Source organism: Pithys albifrons, chromosome 5, assembly GCF_047495875.1.
Source record: "Pithys albifrons albifrons isolate INPA30051 chromosome 5, PitAlb_v1, whole genome shotgun sequence".
Taxonomy (NCBI): Eukaryota; Metazoa; Chordata; class Aves; order Passeriformes; family Thamnophilidae; genus Pithys; species Pithys albifrons.
This window is the reverse complement of record NC_092462.1, coordinates 20,404,535-20,422,616: the sequence shown is the minus strand read 5'-3', so window position 1 is coordinate 20,422,616 and position 18,082 is coordinate 20,404,535. Positions and strand designations below refer to the sequence as shown.

At 38.5% G+C, this 18,082-nt stretch overlaps 1 protein-coding gene across 2 annotated transcripts in view; it reads right to left on the bottom strand.

Moving 5' to 3' along the window:
* Window positions 1-18,082, bottom strand: part of CCSER1 (coiled-coil serine rich protein 1) — a 663,581-nt gene that overhangs the window by 251,809 nt on the left and 393,690 nt on the right. For both annotated transcript variants that reach the window (XM_071555858.1, XM_071555859.1), the window contains exon 9: window positions 4,914-4,991. In XM_071555858.1, the coding sequence (XP_071411959.1) occupies window positions 4,914-4,991 (78 nt within the window). The remainder of the gene's footprint in view (window positions 1-4,913; window positions 4,992-18,082) is intronic.

Below are 18,082 nucleotides of genomic sequence, written 5' to 3'. Positions count from 1 at the left end.
AAAGTCAGTGCCCTCTTGTATATCATGAAGTATTGCTGGTGATCACCTTTCCTGTGATCACCAAGGAAAGGCAATTTTTGTCTGTAGCAATGCAAATCAAACTGTAGCAGATTGAAAGCAATGCCACTCAAGTTTGTAATTTAAGACTTTCCACTACACTGGAAAGAATTCTCATTAAATGGGGAATGAGTTTAGGACCAGTCCAAAACCTGTTTACATCACCTTTACTCTCAATATCAAAGACAAGGAACAAACAGAATAGCAGTTCTCAGATGTGAAACGTGTAATATCAGCACAGGACGAACACAGAAAAGACACTGTAGAAGTCATGTCAGCTCTTAGAAATTTCTACTGTGTGAAGAATAAAATTAAGTGCAAACTTTTTTCATCCAAAGACTGATAAAGTGGTGTTGAGTTGGACTTCTTTTGGTGACAGAAACAAGAACTGTACTGTGATTATTTATTGCTGCTTTTGAGAACTTTTAACGAAAACTTATTGGCAACAGCACATGCTGCAGGGTGCTTGAGTGATGCCTGCATGATATTTTGGACCACCTATGTAGCTAGCAGCCATTATTAGACATGTATCCCTTGAAATGATCTTGTAATCAGTCCCAATGCTAGTTGACTGTATCTATTCATCTGCCGGTCCATTTTGTCAACCTGATCAACATGAAAGAGATTATTTCTTGATCTCTCAATCAAGTAAGACTTTGTAAGCACAGGAAGGTAAAGGACATTAAACTATCATCAGTTACTGAAGACACATTAATAATTTATTATTTAACAGCCTCGACATCAACCTATTGAGCACATGGCTCTCTATGCAGGATTCCCAATGTGTTTTCAATGATTCTCAGGACACATATTGGAAAAAAAAGTAAATTTAGGACTACCATAAGATGAAGACCCCTTGACATGGTGCAGTAGAAAGCATCTAGCCTTCTAAGAAACCCTAATTACTTTCTAACTGTATATGTATGGCCAGACTTCGCGAACAAAGATTTGGGCAGGGCTGTCCCCACGTGGGTGTGCCCTTCCAGCCTGCGCAGTGGATTTTTTAGGTGAGGCTCAGCGTGCGCAGAACTGGCCCCACCGTTTCAGTCCTGAGGTCCACCTGCCATGGCCGAGCGAGCTTGGACAGTGACAATGAAGTCCTCGGGACTGTCACAGCACCCGGTACTAACCGGGGCTGACCCTGCTGAGCATCCGAGATCTGACGGGATGGGATGGCAGGAAGGCATTGAACTGCCAGGGGACGGTCCCACTGAGACTCAAACTCAGGTCCTTGTGATCCAGAGTCCGGAGTGCTCTTCTTTACACCATGGGACAGCCCTACTTTCTAACTACTTCCTTGGAATACATACAGTAGTGGGGTCGATATTTTACTTTCAATTTACTCAAGCAGCAAAGGGGTCATGTTAATCACTTAAGGACACTGTAGCATTTCTCATCATGGAAGACCTCTTTCATCTTTATCAAAATTATTTTAAACTTTATGTTTAATTCCATAATTATGTTTCTTATTAGATCATTTTAACAAAGCAAAGACATTAAACAATATGCTTTCCAGTTCAAACAGTTCTTTTATGAGAAACATTCTTTACTGCTACAGACTTTATCTTCCACTTGCTTAGTAATATAGTACTCTAAAGCAATTTCAGTTGAAAAATCTCAGTGTGCTGTATTGGAAAAAACAGAAATCTATAGGGAGTATTATCCAACAATTTGAAGGTACTGCAGGAGACAGGCATGATCCAAACTTTACCAGTCATCTTGACTGCCAGAATATGACTGTAATTATGTTGTAGTTGCTAACATAAAATAAGATATAACAAATTCTGATCTGGTAACCTCTCAAACATCCAAAACATTCACCCCATACTGCTTAAGCTTTTCAGAGCAGCTCCACAGAAAGGAGACCACTGAAACCTGGTATTCCCCACTTCTTCACCCATTCCTTCCTAAATATAGAGTAGCCTCCAGCTTTATTTCATTACTGTACACCCTATGGACAAAAGGATTAATTCCTCATCTAAGTCAAAGTCAGAACTTTCATTTACTTTTAATGACATATCTAAATGAATTTCAGGGCTAAAGGATGGTCCCTTAACTACTGCAGACATTGTCCAGAAGTCAAAAAAACTCCCCAAGCATTGCTTTATTTTAGGGCTATCCTGGGTCTGTTTATGCACTGCGAAACAGGCAACTTTTAAGATTATACAGTAAAACAAAAAGAAAATACAAGAATATAAAACAAACCATTCACAGAGGCACTATCTTAGGCATTTCTTAACTCATACACTATGAAGTGTATATCAATATTTGTACAACGTTCATGAAATAATCATCAAATTCCTGACTATTTTTAGCTTCTAAGGTTAAATTAAGGAAAAATAAAAACATGAGGGTATTTTTTTAGTTTGTTCATTTGTGGGTTTGGGTTTTCTTTTAATTAAAGCAGGAAACCTGTAATGGTGATTAAATGAACTTAAACTTTCTGCTTACCTTTTAAACTAGATCTTAAGTATTCAAAGTATACTCTTCTTGGAATGTTTACTAATGGAGTGAAAATATACTTTGTATTCTCTGATCTGTTTTACATTTTTCTATTGAACCTAATTTCATAATAGCACAATATTCTAGTAGTTACATGCACTTACTGACATCCTAAATGGAATGATGTGCACATACTACCTGCCACAGTTACAACTTGCTCTTTAAAATCTCATACAAAAGCAAAGCATACAAATGTAATTGCCACTTAGTTTCAACACAGTTGAACTCACCATTAACAGCTATCATTTGAAGGAAAGTTGCACAATTGAACAAATAAAAGAGCAAAAACTTTTAACAATTTTACAAAAAGTGTTTACACTATTTGCACATCCTTCTTTCCTTTTTGGTAATCATACCAGGCTTCTCTTATTCCTGGATATTACATTGAATTTCTCTGCAATCAATTCCTTGAAAAGGAATTTTCACAAGTACTCTGTACCAGATAAATTCAGGTGAGGAGCTGTTCCACAGGAAAACATTCCGCATTACCTTTTTTTCTCGCATTGCAACAGCCTATGTAAGAAAATACATTATTGCAACCACAACAAGGTAGAGGTGTTTTACCAGGTAAGTTTGAAAACGGTGTTCCACTAATGCTGAAGAGAATGCTGCTTAAGAAAAGGATTTATTTGACTTATTGTTGTTATTATTATTATGTTTAATACTCAGATCTCAGCCAGAAATTTGTTCCTGTTTGGGGAAAGGGGGGTTCAAATCTTACTTTTCATTTTACTAATAGAAGACCTCTTCCATCAAACTCTAAGAGAACACAGACTGGAAAATGGGAAAAAGTACATAATCTACTAACAGCATGAATCTCTGCAGCATGACTATCACATATTTGATTTGGGAGAGAACAACCAAATCCAAAAGTCACCTTGTTAAAAAAAAAACAAACAACAAAAACAAAAAACAGACAAACAAAAAACAACAACCAAACCAACACAAAATCCCCCCAAACCTTACGTACTGCTTGTTGTCACTTTTAGTGAAATACTTACTTCACATCTAAGATACAAGAAAGTAGCTGTTGACAATAATTAGTCACAGAAGAAATGGACATAGTATTGCAATACACAAAAACGTTCTAATTATTTTTGAATAGTATGAAATTGTCAGCAGGAATATACACACACTTCAGAGTTGCAGTAAATTCCACTAGACATTATTTCACAGACACAGTACAACATAAGGGTTCATATTCAGCAAACCACAAACAAGAAATTACTGCAGATACCAGGTACACTGATAGGTATTGACTTACTTGCCCTAAAAAAGAAAATACTCAAAAGAAAAAAAAACACCCAACAAACCACAAGTGTTTAACAATACACACCAAAAAAATAATTATATCTACGTTTTAGTTTGAAGTATTTCACTTAAAAATAAATGTTAGTACCACCAGCTTGAATCAGCTTAAAAGACAGTCTGAAAAAAACCACCCAAGTCTACCTTGGTTCAAAAACTTTTCAGATTAAACTGTGAAATTTTTATGTTTCTATCTTCAGAAGACTATCCAAAGACTCAGAAGATAAAAATTAAATGCTCCACTGATACAAAACATACCAAAAGGAAGGTTTCAAAACCTGCTTTAATTCCATCATTCTTTTCATAAATTTGAATTGGTATGTTCATAAATACCAATGCATAACCATAGCCTTATTTTGCAGAACATTTTTGGTAAGAATTCTTGTTAGACTTTGCTGAAATCATGGAACAGAAATGTGCTAAATATTGCACGTAGTCGCATTCTTCATCGAAGATTATTCAAGAGGCTTTTGTAAACAAGTGAATCTCTTAGACATACTCAAGCAACGTCCCACAGACAGAACACTTGCAGTTAGAAAAACTGTGCAGGGGAAAAATATTCCTACAATTAAGGGATATTCCTTCACTACGTTCTTGCATGAGAATACATACTGTCAATTCACATTCTAGGAGAAATTCAAACAGATGCTCTTGGGGAAATGGAATTCTAACATCATTTGGCAAAATTGTACTTATTCCATTTCTTTCCAAAATTAAAATCTTGTTTGGACAGCATATGATGATTATAAACATAATAACCTTATTAAAGTGTCAGTAAGCGTGCAAATGAATACTGAAAAAAAAAATACAATCCACTAATACATACCCCTCCACATTCACTCATGCTAATTCTCAGCTCTTTGCAAAGCCTAAAATTAGCAGGGCATTGGTGTGACAGCACGTAGTTGTAATTATCTTCTCATGTTTCCAAAGGTATTTTAGGATCACCAAATCAATGCATGGACACAACAGCAGTAGAGGCAAACCAGTAGAAGTCTCAACATCCACAAAGATGATAAAAAATACTGTCTGATACAGCTACTTACATCATGGCCAACGAGTTCTGTCTGTGTGGATTTATCTGCTTGGGAAGCAAGAGCCTTCTGAAAGCACTGAGCCTTTTCCTGTAAAACAAAATAACATTGCACAGGTGAGCTGTGCCTTTCCTCACTGGGCTTTGCAGCTACAAATATCCAGATAAATTCAGAAGTCATGCATGGACAGCTGTTAAAAAACAGATTTATTATGGCACTATTCTCACAAGAAGGCTGATTTACTTACTGTTATATCCTTCTATAAATTTACCTTTGTCTTAAACAGAACTCAGTTCAACTCTGTGGTACAGCTGGGCCCACAAGAAGGATGTCACTGAATTGTGATACAGAGCACAGCACATAAAGGTACAATGCACTGGCCAGCTGCAAGGACTCCTGAAACACCAGCACTCTTCTAACAGCAAAGACATTTTTTCTTTTCTTTTCTTTTTTTTTTTAAGAATATGAAAACTCTACTGCAGATCACAACACTGAGATGACTTCCTCCTCCCCTGATGAAAACTTAGCCTAAACAGGATGCCAGCAAAGCCTAAACATTTCTCAGGTACTGTACTGGTTTCTGCTTTTCCCATCCTTGTCCCTCTGTCCCTCAATCATTTCTGAAGTGTGGCGTGGAAACCCTGGGACAGGTTTGAGCCAAGATACTTGGCTGCTTTGACACAATTATGCTTTGTCAAAAAAGAAAAGGATTTTTATACTTCATTTGATACTCATCACTAAGCAGAAATGTTTATCCTCATCAAGCCCTTACACATACTATATATTAGTTTCCAGGAGAAAGTATATGATAAATACGTGGTAAGGCAGGAAAAGGCATAAAGCAGGGGAATGAGAACACAAAGTCCTTTACTGCACTGATTTATGTTTTACTGCCTACTGACAGTTTTATTTTTCAGCTGTATCCATACAAAATACTTACCTTGGACTCAAATTCCTAAAGATTTACAAAAGTATATTTTAATTTTACTAACAGGTATGTATTACAATAAATTGGAATTTGTTTAAATTGAATTTTAAGTTAATTAACTCTCAAATTCTTGTGGTAATTGTTTCAAGCCAAGATATGTACATCACCATAATAAGTAAACAAAAGGAAGAAGTAAACACCTAAGGTGTTGACACTTATCTCCAGTATTTCAACCCTTCAAAAAAGGGGTGGGGGAGAACAAAATTCAGAGTAATCTTTTTACTTGTATGAGACATTTGTGCCCAAATTTGTTGATGTAACCACTGAGTTAAAACTGAATTCATAGAAAAAGTATTGACAGTTTTGATAGAAAAACTTCAACTTCTCAAGGTTTAAATTAGTCCACTGCCCACAGCATTTTTACATGTTTAAAAGACAGATATTATTATATATTTACTATCTTATTTAATCACATTTTACTTCTCAGAAGCTCCGTGATTTTTTTGTCACAAACATAGATACTGGATGCTCAAGTAACATTATGACTGGACCAATACCAGTATTAAACTGATTAAACTGTGTATCTGACCACAGAGAACATTTGTATTTTTTCTTTGTGGATTCACAAAAATGTATTTTGAAGAAACGGGGGGGGGGGGGGGGGGGGGGATAGGGGAGGAACAGAGGAAATCAAAACATTCATTAAGGCAACCAATTAATTGGGGAAGCTAGAAAGGTTGGAATAACAAAATCTACTTCTTTCCCTGCTCATTCAACTACATATATGGAGTGAGATTAATTTTTAATACAACCACATTCTGACCCCCAAATAACATGGCAATTCTTTTTATTTACTTTTTAGTAATCTAACTAATATAAACAGGAAAACCTCCCAATTTTCAGGTGCCCAGATACTGAAAAAGAACATTTGGAACTAAGAACCTCTTCCTTTTTCTCAATTACAGCAAAACAGAAAAATGAAAGACTTTTACAAGCCAGGTAGCACACTTTAACACTAATTCATAACAAAGAAGTAAGTAACCTGGACATATATTCCCACAGCAGCCTTCTACTGCCCTCCCATCATTGCTCCTCGAGACAGTTACTATTATAAAGTAACATTTTTAAAGCAATTTTTCTAGGTGTTTGAAGTTCTGAAACTTCCTTAAGACCTTCTTGCCATTTTAAAAAACCAAAGTTGCCTTCTTCCAGAGGCTTCCTAGTGAACTTGAATAATGAGTGACTTGTCTCATTTGCGACCCAGTCTTCATACCAGTAACTGAAAATGCTGCACCCTGTCATCTTCCCCCAACCACCAAAGAGCTTACAACAAAAGCTTTTTCATAAGTCTATGCTAAAGAGTAAGGGTTTTGAGAAAGTCAAAACACAATGTAAGGTGCTCCCTTAATGCTCCAATTTTTATTTTGAGATATTTCATAGAATCACAGAAGTTGAGCTGTCCCATCCATCTGTTTTCTGCCCTTTCTCTGTGTGTATCCGACCAGAGTCAGCTCCACCTTCTCGATATTATGCAGTAAAAAGACTGCAAATAGATTTTTTCCTTATCTTTTTTCTTTACAGTAAAAACAAAATACATATCTTTGCCTCTCTGAAGACCAAGAGGGGACTAGATAATTGATTTAAAATATTTTTAGGATCAACCAAAGTGTAGGTGACTTTTTAAGATAGAGCATTAATGAACATTTTTTCTTACCATTCTTGTGTTGTTATTTCCTCTTATTAAAATAAATAGCATGAAAGTACATTTGCCGGTAACATAGGTAAGAGCAAGAAAAATTTTTGTTCCCTGGGTTGATCCTAATTAGCAAAGAGGCAAGAAGAGCTGTTGGCAATTTTAATAGCAACACTGCCAGCAACATTCATTGCACCTCTCTCTCTCACATACACGTGTATGAGAGAGTGTATGAATAGGGTTAGAGAGAGAGAAAAACTACGTGGAAGGGCATTTTCTCTATCATTTGCAGTTGTTTAAATTATTGATATTACTGACTCTAGTATTTCAACAGCCTTAGTAAAAGCATTAGACCATGACCAATAAAGATCATGTTCCTATCTATTTCTTCACATGGGAAAAACTTCACGTGTAGTTTATATCTCCAAGTACCTCTACTACAAGAGTGTAATTGTTTGAATACTATTGTATTACTATGTTTGTAATAAACACCAAAAGGTGCTGAAATAGGAAGATAGCAGAAATCAGCGGATAACAGCAGGTAAAAACATTACAGATAAAATATAAAAGTGAAATAAAAGATAAAATAGTGAGAAAAGGACTTAGTCTTTATCATGGAACGACAGACAGAAGAAAAGAATTGGAGTCAGTTACTACCAGACTACTAATATTTAGGGAATCAATACAGGTTAATAATCTTGAATAAGACTGGCTTTCTAAAACATTTCCTCTCCAAAGAGAAGAATATTGAAACAATTTTCATAGCTTTGATTGTGAATAGGTCAAAGTTATTTTTTAGACTACTCTCTTACCCAATTCTCTACCTACGACAGCATGCTGACAACTTGTGGTGCTTTGTTTAATTGTCAATTCCAAAAAAAAAAAAGCTTGAAAATTACCTTGAATGGTCATACTAAATCAAAGAGCAAAATTTACTGTTCCAGCTATTTTTGAGGAATCAGAAGTCTACTGAGCAGTCCAGCTGTGGCTGTCATCCCTAAGAAATGTCTAGTTGATAGCATATTAATGGGGAGGGTGTATTTTCTTAACAGCTGTTTCACTTTGATTCTTATTTATATTAAAAAAAACTCATACGTTTTAGCTTCAAATCTCTTAATACTCAAAAGACTCAACCTCTCTCTCCTGCAGTCTTCACATATTCTATTATGCAAAACTTTATGAAGACAAACGAGGGGTCTTTTACATTATCTCTCAGCATATATCCAAACCAGGCTACAATTGCCATCAGCACTGCAGTCAGACTTACAACTTACAAGCCATTGTTTCTCTTGCTTCAGGCATTTACCCCGCTGTGAATAACATCAACTTATGTTCATCACAGAACTGGGGTGGGGGGGAAAGCTGTTCATCAGAAGACTTATAAAAATGCAAAGTCTTTTAATTTTGATGTGCTTTGGGATTAAACTTAATCAACAGCAGCAGTTAGGCAGTGAGAGCAAAGGGATAGCAAGTAGAAAAAAAACTGCTTTCCACCATCTATTCTACCTAATTTACAGACTACAATGAGCTACAGAATTGACTTTATGACAGCTATTTCCATAGAAATTGAGTCCCTATTGGTTTGAATCTCAGTTAGGGAAGAAAACATAACATATACAGAATAGCTGTGGTACAGCTGAATCACATCACACTTGAAAACACTTTGTGAAGCCCAGCAAGAAGCCCAGCTGTCTCCTCAGCACAGGATGAGAAAACAGCTACAGTTGGGTTCAACACTCAACACATGAATCTACTAAGAACTAAGGTGCTCCATTACCACAACAAATTTTGAGGCATTACTCTGGAATCACATTTGCAAATGGGTGTGAACAAGTCCAAGGAGACCAGCCCCCTGAACAGGAGAAAAACAAGGAAAAACTTGGTGGGAATGCAACCAAATATGCACAAATTCAGGTTTCATTGAGGGCTACAGTTCTATCAAATCACTATAAACAATAAAAAACCAAAACAACATGGAATTTCAGTGAACATTTCAAAGTTTTCACATATGACTCACACAAACCAAAAATGTTTTTCAGTTATTACATTTTAATCTATTTGTAAAACGCAACACAAAGTTACATGCATATAGCAAGTATGGTGTCTGGAATAAAGACAACATAGCTTCTGTTTTGATTTCAGATTTGACTGTGATCAGAAAACGATATCCAGATGTGAATGAAGAAAGGCTAAGAAGAGCCTGTCTCCAAGCAGTTTGTAATACTTCAATAATCAATTATTGCCAAGCCCAAATTTAATGAAAAAAACCCTCCATAGTTTCTAGAAATATAATCACTTTGTAACAGCCCTTTGAAGACCAACTATATTTAGTAAGGTTTCAAATCTCTGACAGAGTTACAAGTCCTGCTGTAGACATGCCAGCTAATCCTTCTCACAGTACCGCCAAGTTTTACCAGATCTTAACTAGAGAGGGTTATTACTATTTAAAAAAAAAAAAAAGTTTTGAAATCCTTATAATCCCAAGTATTTTCTTAAACTTTCCATCTGCAAGCCCCACAAGAAAAAGCTCTTCTGTTTTGCTGAGTGCTGTATGACCTTACCCATAAAAGATGAATCTAAGCTTTGAGAGTACAGGCTATATAATGAGAAACAGAAAACAGAGAAAAATGTAACTCCTAGTCCACTGAGCTGACAAATGTCAGAAATGGGAAAACAGTCTTAAAAATTGTATCCTCTGACTCTAATTTATTTGACTGGACTATGCTGTATCATAAACATTGCTATTACCACTCGTGTATGTATGCATTGCAAAATCAAACATAAATGCTTACAGGGACATGAGGTCAACCCAGAATTTCAGGACAAAGATTTTGCAAATATTCCTGAGTTTTAAAATTTATTTTCAAAAAAGCATCTTGGGAAGATGCTTTAAAATACAGCATTAAACAGTGGCAGGTCTCTGTTTATGCTATGTGAAAAAAAACCCCACTCCATTGCCTTCTTTGGATCAGGAGAACTTTTTAACACCACATATATTTTGATTGTTTCCTATTTTATCTTTTGCATCAACAGAATGTAAGAGAGTACATTTTCGGGGGTATTACAATTTTATAATTTATATTTTAAAGCAATACCTTGCTACTGTTTATTTCTATCACTCTCTCATTTAGTAAAGCTGAACAGCAAGTCAACATTTCCTTTACTGATTACATTTCCTGGAGCTATTTTTAGACATGAGTCTATGTAAATATGTCACTAAAAACATGGAAGAACTTGTTCTAGTGAGCACATCTCAAAAATAAAAAAATATTTAAAAAAATCATAAATCACACATTCACATACGGCCCAGACATGGGAATGCATGCTTTGAATAATGCAATACAATAAAAGATGTATTGGGTCACATTCTATGAATAATATGGCCATAACAAGTGATGACAATCTTAACACCCCCAGAATAAAAACCAAGACTTGAGATAGTCATTGAAAGGAAACTAAAAACAAGCAGTAGTGCAGTCATGACCCTTCAAAATGCTGACACATCAAGCACAGTAATTCATGTAGAAATTATCGTTACAAGTAGTTTTGAACTTTTAAGAAGCAATGTTTTAGTTTTAATTTTTGATACAGTTGCATCCAGATGCCCAAGAAGATATGAGTAAGTCTTACAGTAGCTCGCGTGAGACAGAATCGTGTCTCTCTCAAGCCAAATATCCTTGGATTATCACTGCTACACCAACTGGTAGGACCACCAGACAAATACAATCTGGTCCCAAAACACAAGACATCCAACAGACAAGACTAGGAGACAGTATTATTGCAGTCTGATAACTCAGAAACTGATACTGTGACATTCAGCCTTACAGTATCAAAACAGAAAAACCGCATTAGCACTGTTGACTGGATCATCCCACAAATACTTGAAGAGAAATAGAAAATAGTTGATTTATTTCTCAAGGTCATGTGTGAAGCCACCTGCAGAGGTATGGAGTGCTGCATAAATCCATAGGCCAAATGTCATGTCATGGAAAAGCAGTCTTCTTCGTACCATGAAACTGCAACACATACACTTCAGATAGGAATTTCTGGGCTCAGTTACCTTTTCAAAATCCACAAGAGCGAAGAGTATTTGGTAAAAAACTGATTTCCTACACATTCAGGATCAAAGATCCAACTTGCACACCACTGACTCACAGGGCTTTAGCATTTTTATCTAAATGGACATCACGCATGTGGCAGTGAAATTCTCTTTTAATGAGAGCTCTCATTTACTTAACTGAACAGTATTAAATAGCCCCATTTTTACATAAAACTGGTTACTGTTTTTGTATAAACCAATTGTTGACTCATAAGCTGTAAAGTACTTGATCATCAAAAATAACAAGGTTTTACCTCACTTAGGTTTTGTTTTTCTAATGTTTACTAGATGAAAATAGAGATGAGATGTAAAATATCTAATTAAATCTCTTGCAAACTAATGTTCAGATTTTTCTGAAACAACTGCAACTTTGAAAATCTCTGTCCTATCACTTAAACAAGGATATAAACACATTTATTCCAAGTATTTGTCTCGTGGGAGTAGCACATTACCTTTCTCACAGTCTAACAAGAATTAACTCTAAGACCATAGTGGAGGACAAAATGGATTTAGATAGATGTTTCCTGCCCTTCTGCTTTCAATAAAATATACTGCCACATCATCACCTCTAGTCAGTATGCTCATGATTCAGCTGGCACAGTTGTGGTGACACACAGAGTGAGCATGTAAATGAAGAGAAACCTATTGAGTCTGGTAAAGAAAGAAACCACAGTTTATACCTTTGGGGGGTTTTTTCTTCCTTTATCCATCTTCACAGCTACTACATTTATCATTTTCATGGTGTACATATTTTTAAATGCTGATAAGTTCTGCATGGGTACACAAACAGAATTTCACAGTCTGTCCAAAACATCTGTTTTGGAAGGGTTGGGGTTTATTTCCCCCCCCCCCTTTTTTTTTGGCTATCAGCATTCATAGAAGGAAAACTCTTTGGTTAAGTAAATACAATATAAAGTAACAGCATTATGAAAATCCTGTAGCATTAACTAACAGATGATTCCACAACAGAGTTAATATGAAGTTGTACTTGGGCAAGTTATTTTATTAACTTTCAAAAGTATCAAAGGCACTCGTATTTTCTTCCCTACAAAGCAAAATGCTACCATGTCCTTTAGGCCTCTAAGTGGAGATGTTTAAGTGCATTGCCTGTCCAATACATCTTCTGTTTTTTGGGTTCTGTTCCCCCTGTGCATGCAGGGACATCGGTGGGATGTGATTCATGTCGGTGCAGAGATGTAACAGCACGTGCATAAGGCAGAGTGCAGCAATCATTAACACAGCATATTCCAAACAGCAACTGATCTTTATGGGACGCTTCTGGCATTAATTAAATCTCACACAGCTAAGTGTTTACACGATTTTACAGATTGCTGTCCTGAGGAAAAGATCCACACTTGTGGCATTAGGAGCATGAGGAACAAACACAACACAAGGGTCACTTTTGAGTTGTGCCGACAAGTGCATGAGGCAGGCAGAGTTTGATGATTTGCTGGTCAAATGAATAGAGAAAAATAACATAAATCAAGTAACTGCTGCCACCATGGAAATCAACAAATCCCTGCACCAATCTCTGTGATAAATAAGACTGTAGTTTTATTCACTGATATCAATCACACATGACCCCTGTATCACTGTATATTATATCCAAGAATACTGAAAACAACCTACAGCTGTCGTTACTTGAGTTGTTCCCCTTGTGAAATTATGACAATTATTAAAACATTATTTGTAGATTTTGGCAAGTATTTTGGACAGAACCATCAGTTTGGGTTTAGGACTGCCGGAAAAGGATAACTATGAGAGTTGCTTTTGTTTTACACTCATGTGCAGCCCATTAAGTTGACATACCCATCACATGCACAAGCTGGAAGTGATCATGCTGTCTGTCTGTTCCTCAGTAATAATTTTAACTACAGTGATCAATACTGACTAGTCCAAGTAACAGAAAATTAAAATTTCTTTAAGTTATATGAAAATCACTGTCTGGACAGATAAGAAGGACATAAGTTAGCAAGGGACTTCAGCACAAGCTTCAACCTGAAAGCAAGTCTGACAAGCAACTGGCAGAGAGCTGCGCAGTGCCTTCTGCCCAGGTAATACTTAGTGGCCCAGAAAGGTCTTTAGGGACTGTATGGGAAAGCAGGGCATGGGTCATTATAGAGAACAGAGAGCTCCAATAAAAGACTAGGGAGATACACTCAGAACAGGATTTAGCAGTATTGCTTGTGAAAAAGCTTCAGATGCTACAGCACATGTACTCACACACTGCAAAGACTTCTTCCTCTGCAATTAATTGCTTAAGCAAGGACCAAAAGGCACTTCAACCCTTTCTGAACCTTCTCTCAGGGGAAGTCACAGAATTTCTCAAGTAGATTGCCTTAGGATTTCAGGTTCTTCTACCTATTTGTTCAAGAAATACTGCAGAAAAAATGGACTTGTTATTCACAAGCACTACTCTGTATCAAAAGAGAGGAAAGCTCGAAAAGTGATGCAGTGTTCAATATTTTTAGGAAGAGATGCCCAGTTTATTCTGTTTATGCTGACTTTTTAGCATCACTTACAGAGACGGCATTTGCTTTCCTATCATAATTTGCATACAAGCTGAAGAAAGACAGCAATTATTTTTTAATGTGCCAAAATTGCACCCAACCTGTGAAAGACTTTATTGTTTTTGTCAGCTTAAGTTTCCAATTCTACAACAGGGACTATGGCAAATATTACAAACAGATGAATCTTCCTCATTTCTATTCTTCTGAGTGCCCTGCATTTCTGCCCTAGTCTTAGCTTATTGAGGCACTTCAGAGATCTTTCATGCCATCTCATCCTATAACGTTCCATTAGCTGTATGTTTTGTTTATTTACTGGTCCTGGTGGAGGTCACTACCCTCAACTCTCAACTAGAAGGAAACTGCACCATGCAGAGAACAAGCCAAAGCACTTACACACAACACAGGAAAAGGACAACACAAGAAGATCATTAGTCTGTCAGTGGATATAAAAACTGGGGGTTGCAACAGGACTTAGTGTATAAGACCATCTTTAGCCCAACAGCTGGTCTCACAGAGGCTCAGGTGGTACCATTAAAGCTTTGCTTTTTTTAGGCTGCTGTAATTTGTGTAATCCTTACATTTTTAAAGATAGTGACTTAATACTGCAGTTTATTTCTCATAAAATGGGGGAGGGACACCCCCCACACCCTCACCCCTATACTACCTGTACAACTTCCTCATGATCAGAGATCAGTATAGTTAAGAACTGGACCAAAACATTACAAAGCTAAAATTCTGACACTAAATTCTTAATTCCATTTATCTGAGTTAAAGTCCTTTTGTCTCTTACCTGCACTAGATTTGAGATGACCACCTCTTGCATTCCTTACTTTTTGTTCATGTTATCTCCTTGTAGACCTAATCCTTCCATGTAACTTTTCCTCGTCCTTTCTTTCTTTACTACAGAATCACTGCAACCTTTGTTCTTTCTCTGCCAGTAAGAGACTTGGCTGTTCCCTTTAGACTTCAGACTTTGATATGAGTGTGACCCTTAAATCCAAGGTCTCTCCTCATTGCAACAACTTCAGCTTCAGAAGCAGTCCCAACAACTGGCTGCTGAAGTGCCAGGGCTGCCACCTTTCTCAAAGTTCTTTCTGAAGAAGTAAAGGTGTCACAGGGAGGACAAAAACGGAACACACTTCACTGCAGAAGTTATCTTTGAACTGATACTTTTATGGCATTAGAACATCCTGAGGCATGAAAATGCAAACACACAGCCTATCTTTTGTTATTCTCTTCACCTTTTTTTTTCTTTCCTCAGCAAGGGGACCACCTGTTTTTTTCCATCACAGAATAACTTACAAACCAAGTACATTTGCTTCATGTTATATCCTAAATGCAGATCTCGACTTTTAATTCAAGGTCAACAACCTTGAAGGCAGGATAATGTCCCTCACTTTCTGCTTCATATTCCAGCCACTGCCTCACATAGGACGACGTTTCTGTTCCTCTGTCTGGCTGAGCTCCGTGCAGTTACACTGCAACCAACAGTGAGGCTACAGCCAAGTCTGTGGTGGGGACGCCACAAAATCAGTGAGAACAGAGGACTTCCCAGTCACACTAAAGGCAGAGCAGCATAGCCTCCACCATACTGCATGGTACCAGTCTTCACCCTATTTTCTTACACCTTCCTCACTGCCAGAACTCCTCTGCTTTCATCAAAGCAGCTTGTGCCGCTCAGATTTTATAAAAAAACCTGAGCCTACTGGGACAGGCAAAATGTAAATGTGGAAGACATAGTCAATGCCGCTGGTCAGTACACACTCCTGTATTACCAAGTTCTCAGAAGAGAAATTAAGACCACTCTTTTCACTAATGTGCTGCCCCCAGACCTGCCACATTTAGCATGGGGCGTTGTTATCACAGGCAGGTTAAGAACACTTTTAGTGGAATGGAGCCCTCTGCAGATCCTGTCCTGATTCCTAGAAACTTTGCTTGCCATGGCAACAAAAAACAATATAGTCCTTGGCTCCATGCTGATCTTACATAGTTCAAAGTGAACAAGACAGAAAAAGACTAAACTTTTATAAGCTTTTGCTACATAAAAATATATCTATTATGCACAAAACACCAAAGTTGGTAAAGAAAAAGGCAAGGGGTGCAGATTCCCTTGCACCCCATGGTAAAGATCATGGTGAGGCAAGCTGTTCCTCTGGCAGCCCACGGAAGTGCACAGGGGGAGCAGAGATCCACCTGCAGCCCATGGAGAACTCCATGATAGAGCAAGAGGATGCCCAAAGGAATCTCAACTTCATTTGAAGCCCATACTGGGAGGTGTCTCGCAGCAGGACCTGTGTGCCTGTGGACAGCGTAGCCCACACTAGAGTAGGTTTCCTGGGAGGACTTGCGATCCCACGGGAGACCAACACTGGAGTGGTCTGTTCCTGAAAGTGTACCCCACAGAAGGGATACATGCTGGAGCAGTTAGTGAACAACTGATGTCGGAGGAGACCAGACTGATGAGGAATTCACCAAGTGGCAGATATATTACAAACGCTGGGTGGACGAAGATGCGGAGGTCCGGGACCCCGGGGACTGTATGAAGCGGCTGGATCGGAACTGTGGGGGCTTTCAGATGGACACTTCCCCAGTTTAAATGTTATACCCTTAATGTGGCTACCCTGGTTATTTTTCCCTTAGTCGTTCCTTATCCAAGTTTCCTCTTCCCACAAAACCCTCCGGGTCACAGCCCCCTGTCCTGGCCCGACCCGGCCACGAGGGCGGTTGCCGGTGGCGCCGCCCACGAGGCGCTGCTGGAGCCCGGGCGGGGGCTGTCCCTGCCTCGGAGTGCCTGAAGCCCTACGGTAGACTTTCCCCGCCCATCTCATTCTCCCATTGGTCCTTTTGCCGCTCCTCCCCTCCCTCCTTCCCTGCGTTTGCATGCACCCAATGAAGTGCGTTACTCCGCCCCGTCTCCGCCCCTCTTCCCCGCCTACATCCGGGGAATTCCCATGCTCTCCTTATAAGCTGGCGCGCGGCAATAAACTTGGCTTTTCCTCGTGGACCGCCGGCTGTTGTGGACTTATTCCGTTCGGGGTGGTCGCCGGGCCGGGGGCGGGAAGAGCCGACCTCGCTTCTAAGGGGCTTGATCCTAGGGAGCCCCGCTGGCCGCTTTCTTAGCCTGGCTCCTGGAAGCAGAAACCTCTCCACCGTATCGGTGGTTATTTACAATCCGCTGATAAACTGCAACTTGTGGGCAGGACGGAGGACAAAAACATTGGTGGTGGACTCATGGGAGGGACCTCATGTTACAGTAGGGCAAGAGCATGAGGAATACTCCCCTTGAGGAGGAAGGAGTGGCTGAGACAGTGTGTGATGAACTGACCACAACTCCCACTCCCCTTATCCTGCTGGCTGGAGAAAATCCATAGTAAAATTAAGCCTGAGAAAAAGGGAGGGGTGGGTGAAGGCTATTTTTTAAGGTTTGCTTCATCATTATCCTATTCTAATTTGATTAGTAATAAATTAAACTAACTTAGTCGGTTTGCAATAATCTCTCCCAGTCCTTATCTCAACCTATGAGCCTTTAATTATTTTCTCTCTCGCCTGTCCAGCTGAGGAGTGGAGTGATGGAGCAGCTTTGGGGCACCTGGTATCCAGCCAGGGTCAGCCCACCGCACTATTAACAGTGAGCCCACAGGAGATGCACTCTGCAGTGGATGTGCCCCTGGACAAGTGGAATGACATTCTGCATGTACTAGCCACCCCAAACTGTGTTACTGCACTGTGCCTTTACTGCTAGAGGGCAGAATGATAGAAAATTTAGTTACCCAGATCCAAAGAACTGTTGCAGGATCTTGTATGATTGTAAGGTCAGTATTAAAAGAGTCTCAACTACTTAGACTATACCTGGCAGAGTGCAAGTATCTCCTTACACTGGGAAAAGCCCAAAGATTTAAAATTTAATTTAACACACATTTTTAAGCAATATATTCTCTCATGAAGGAAAAA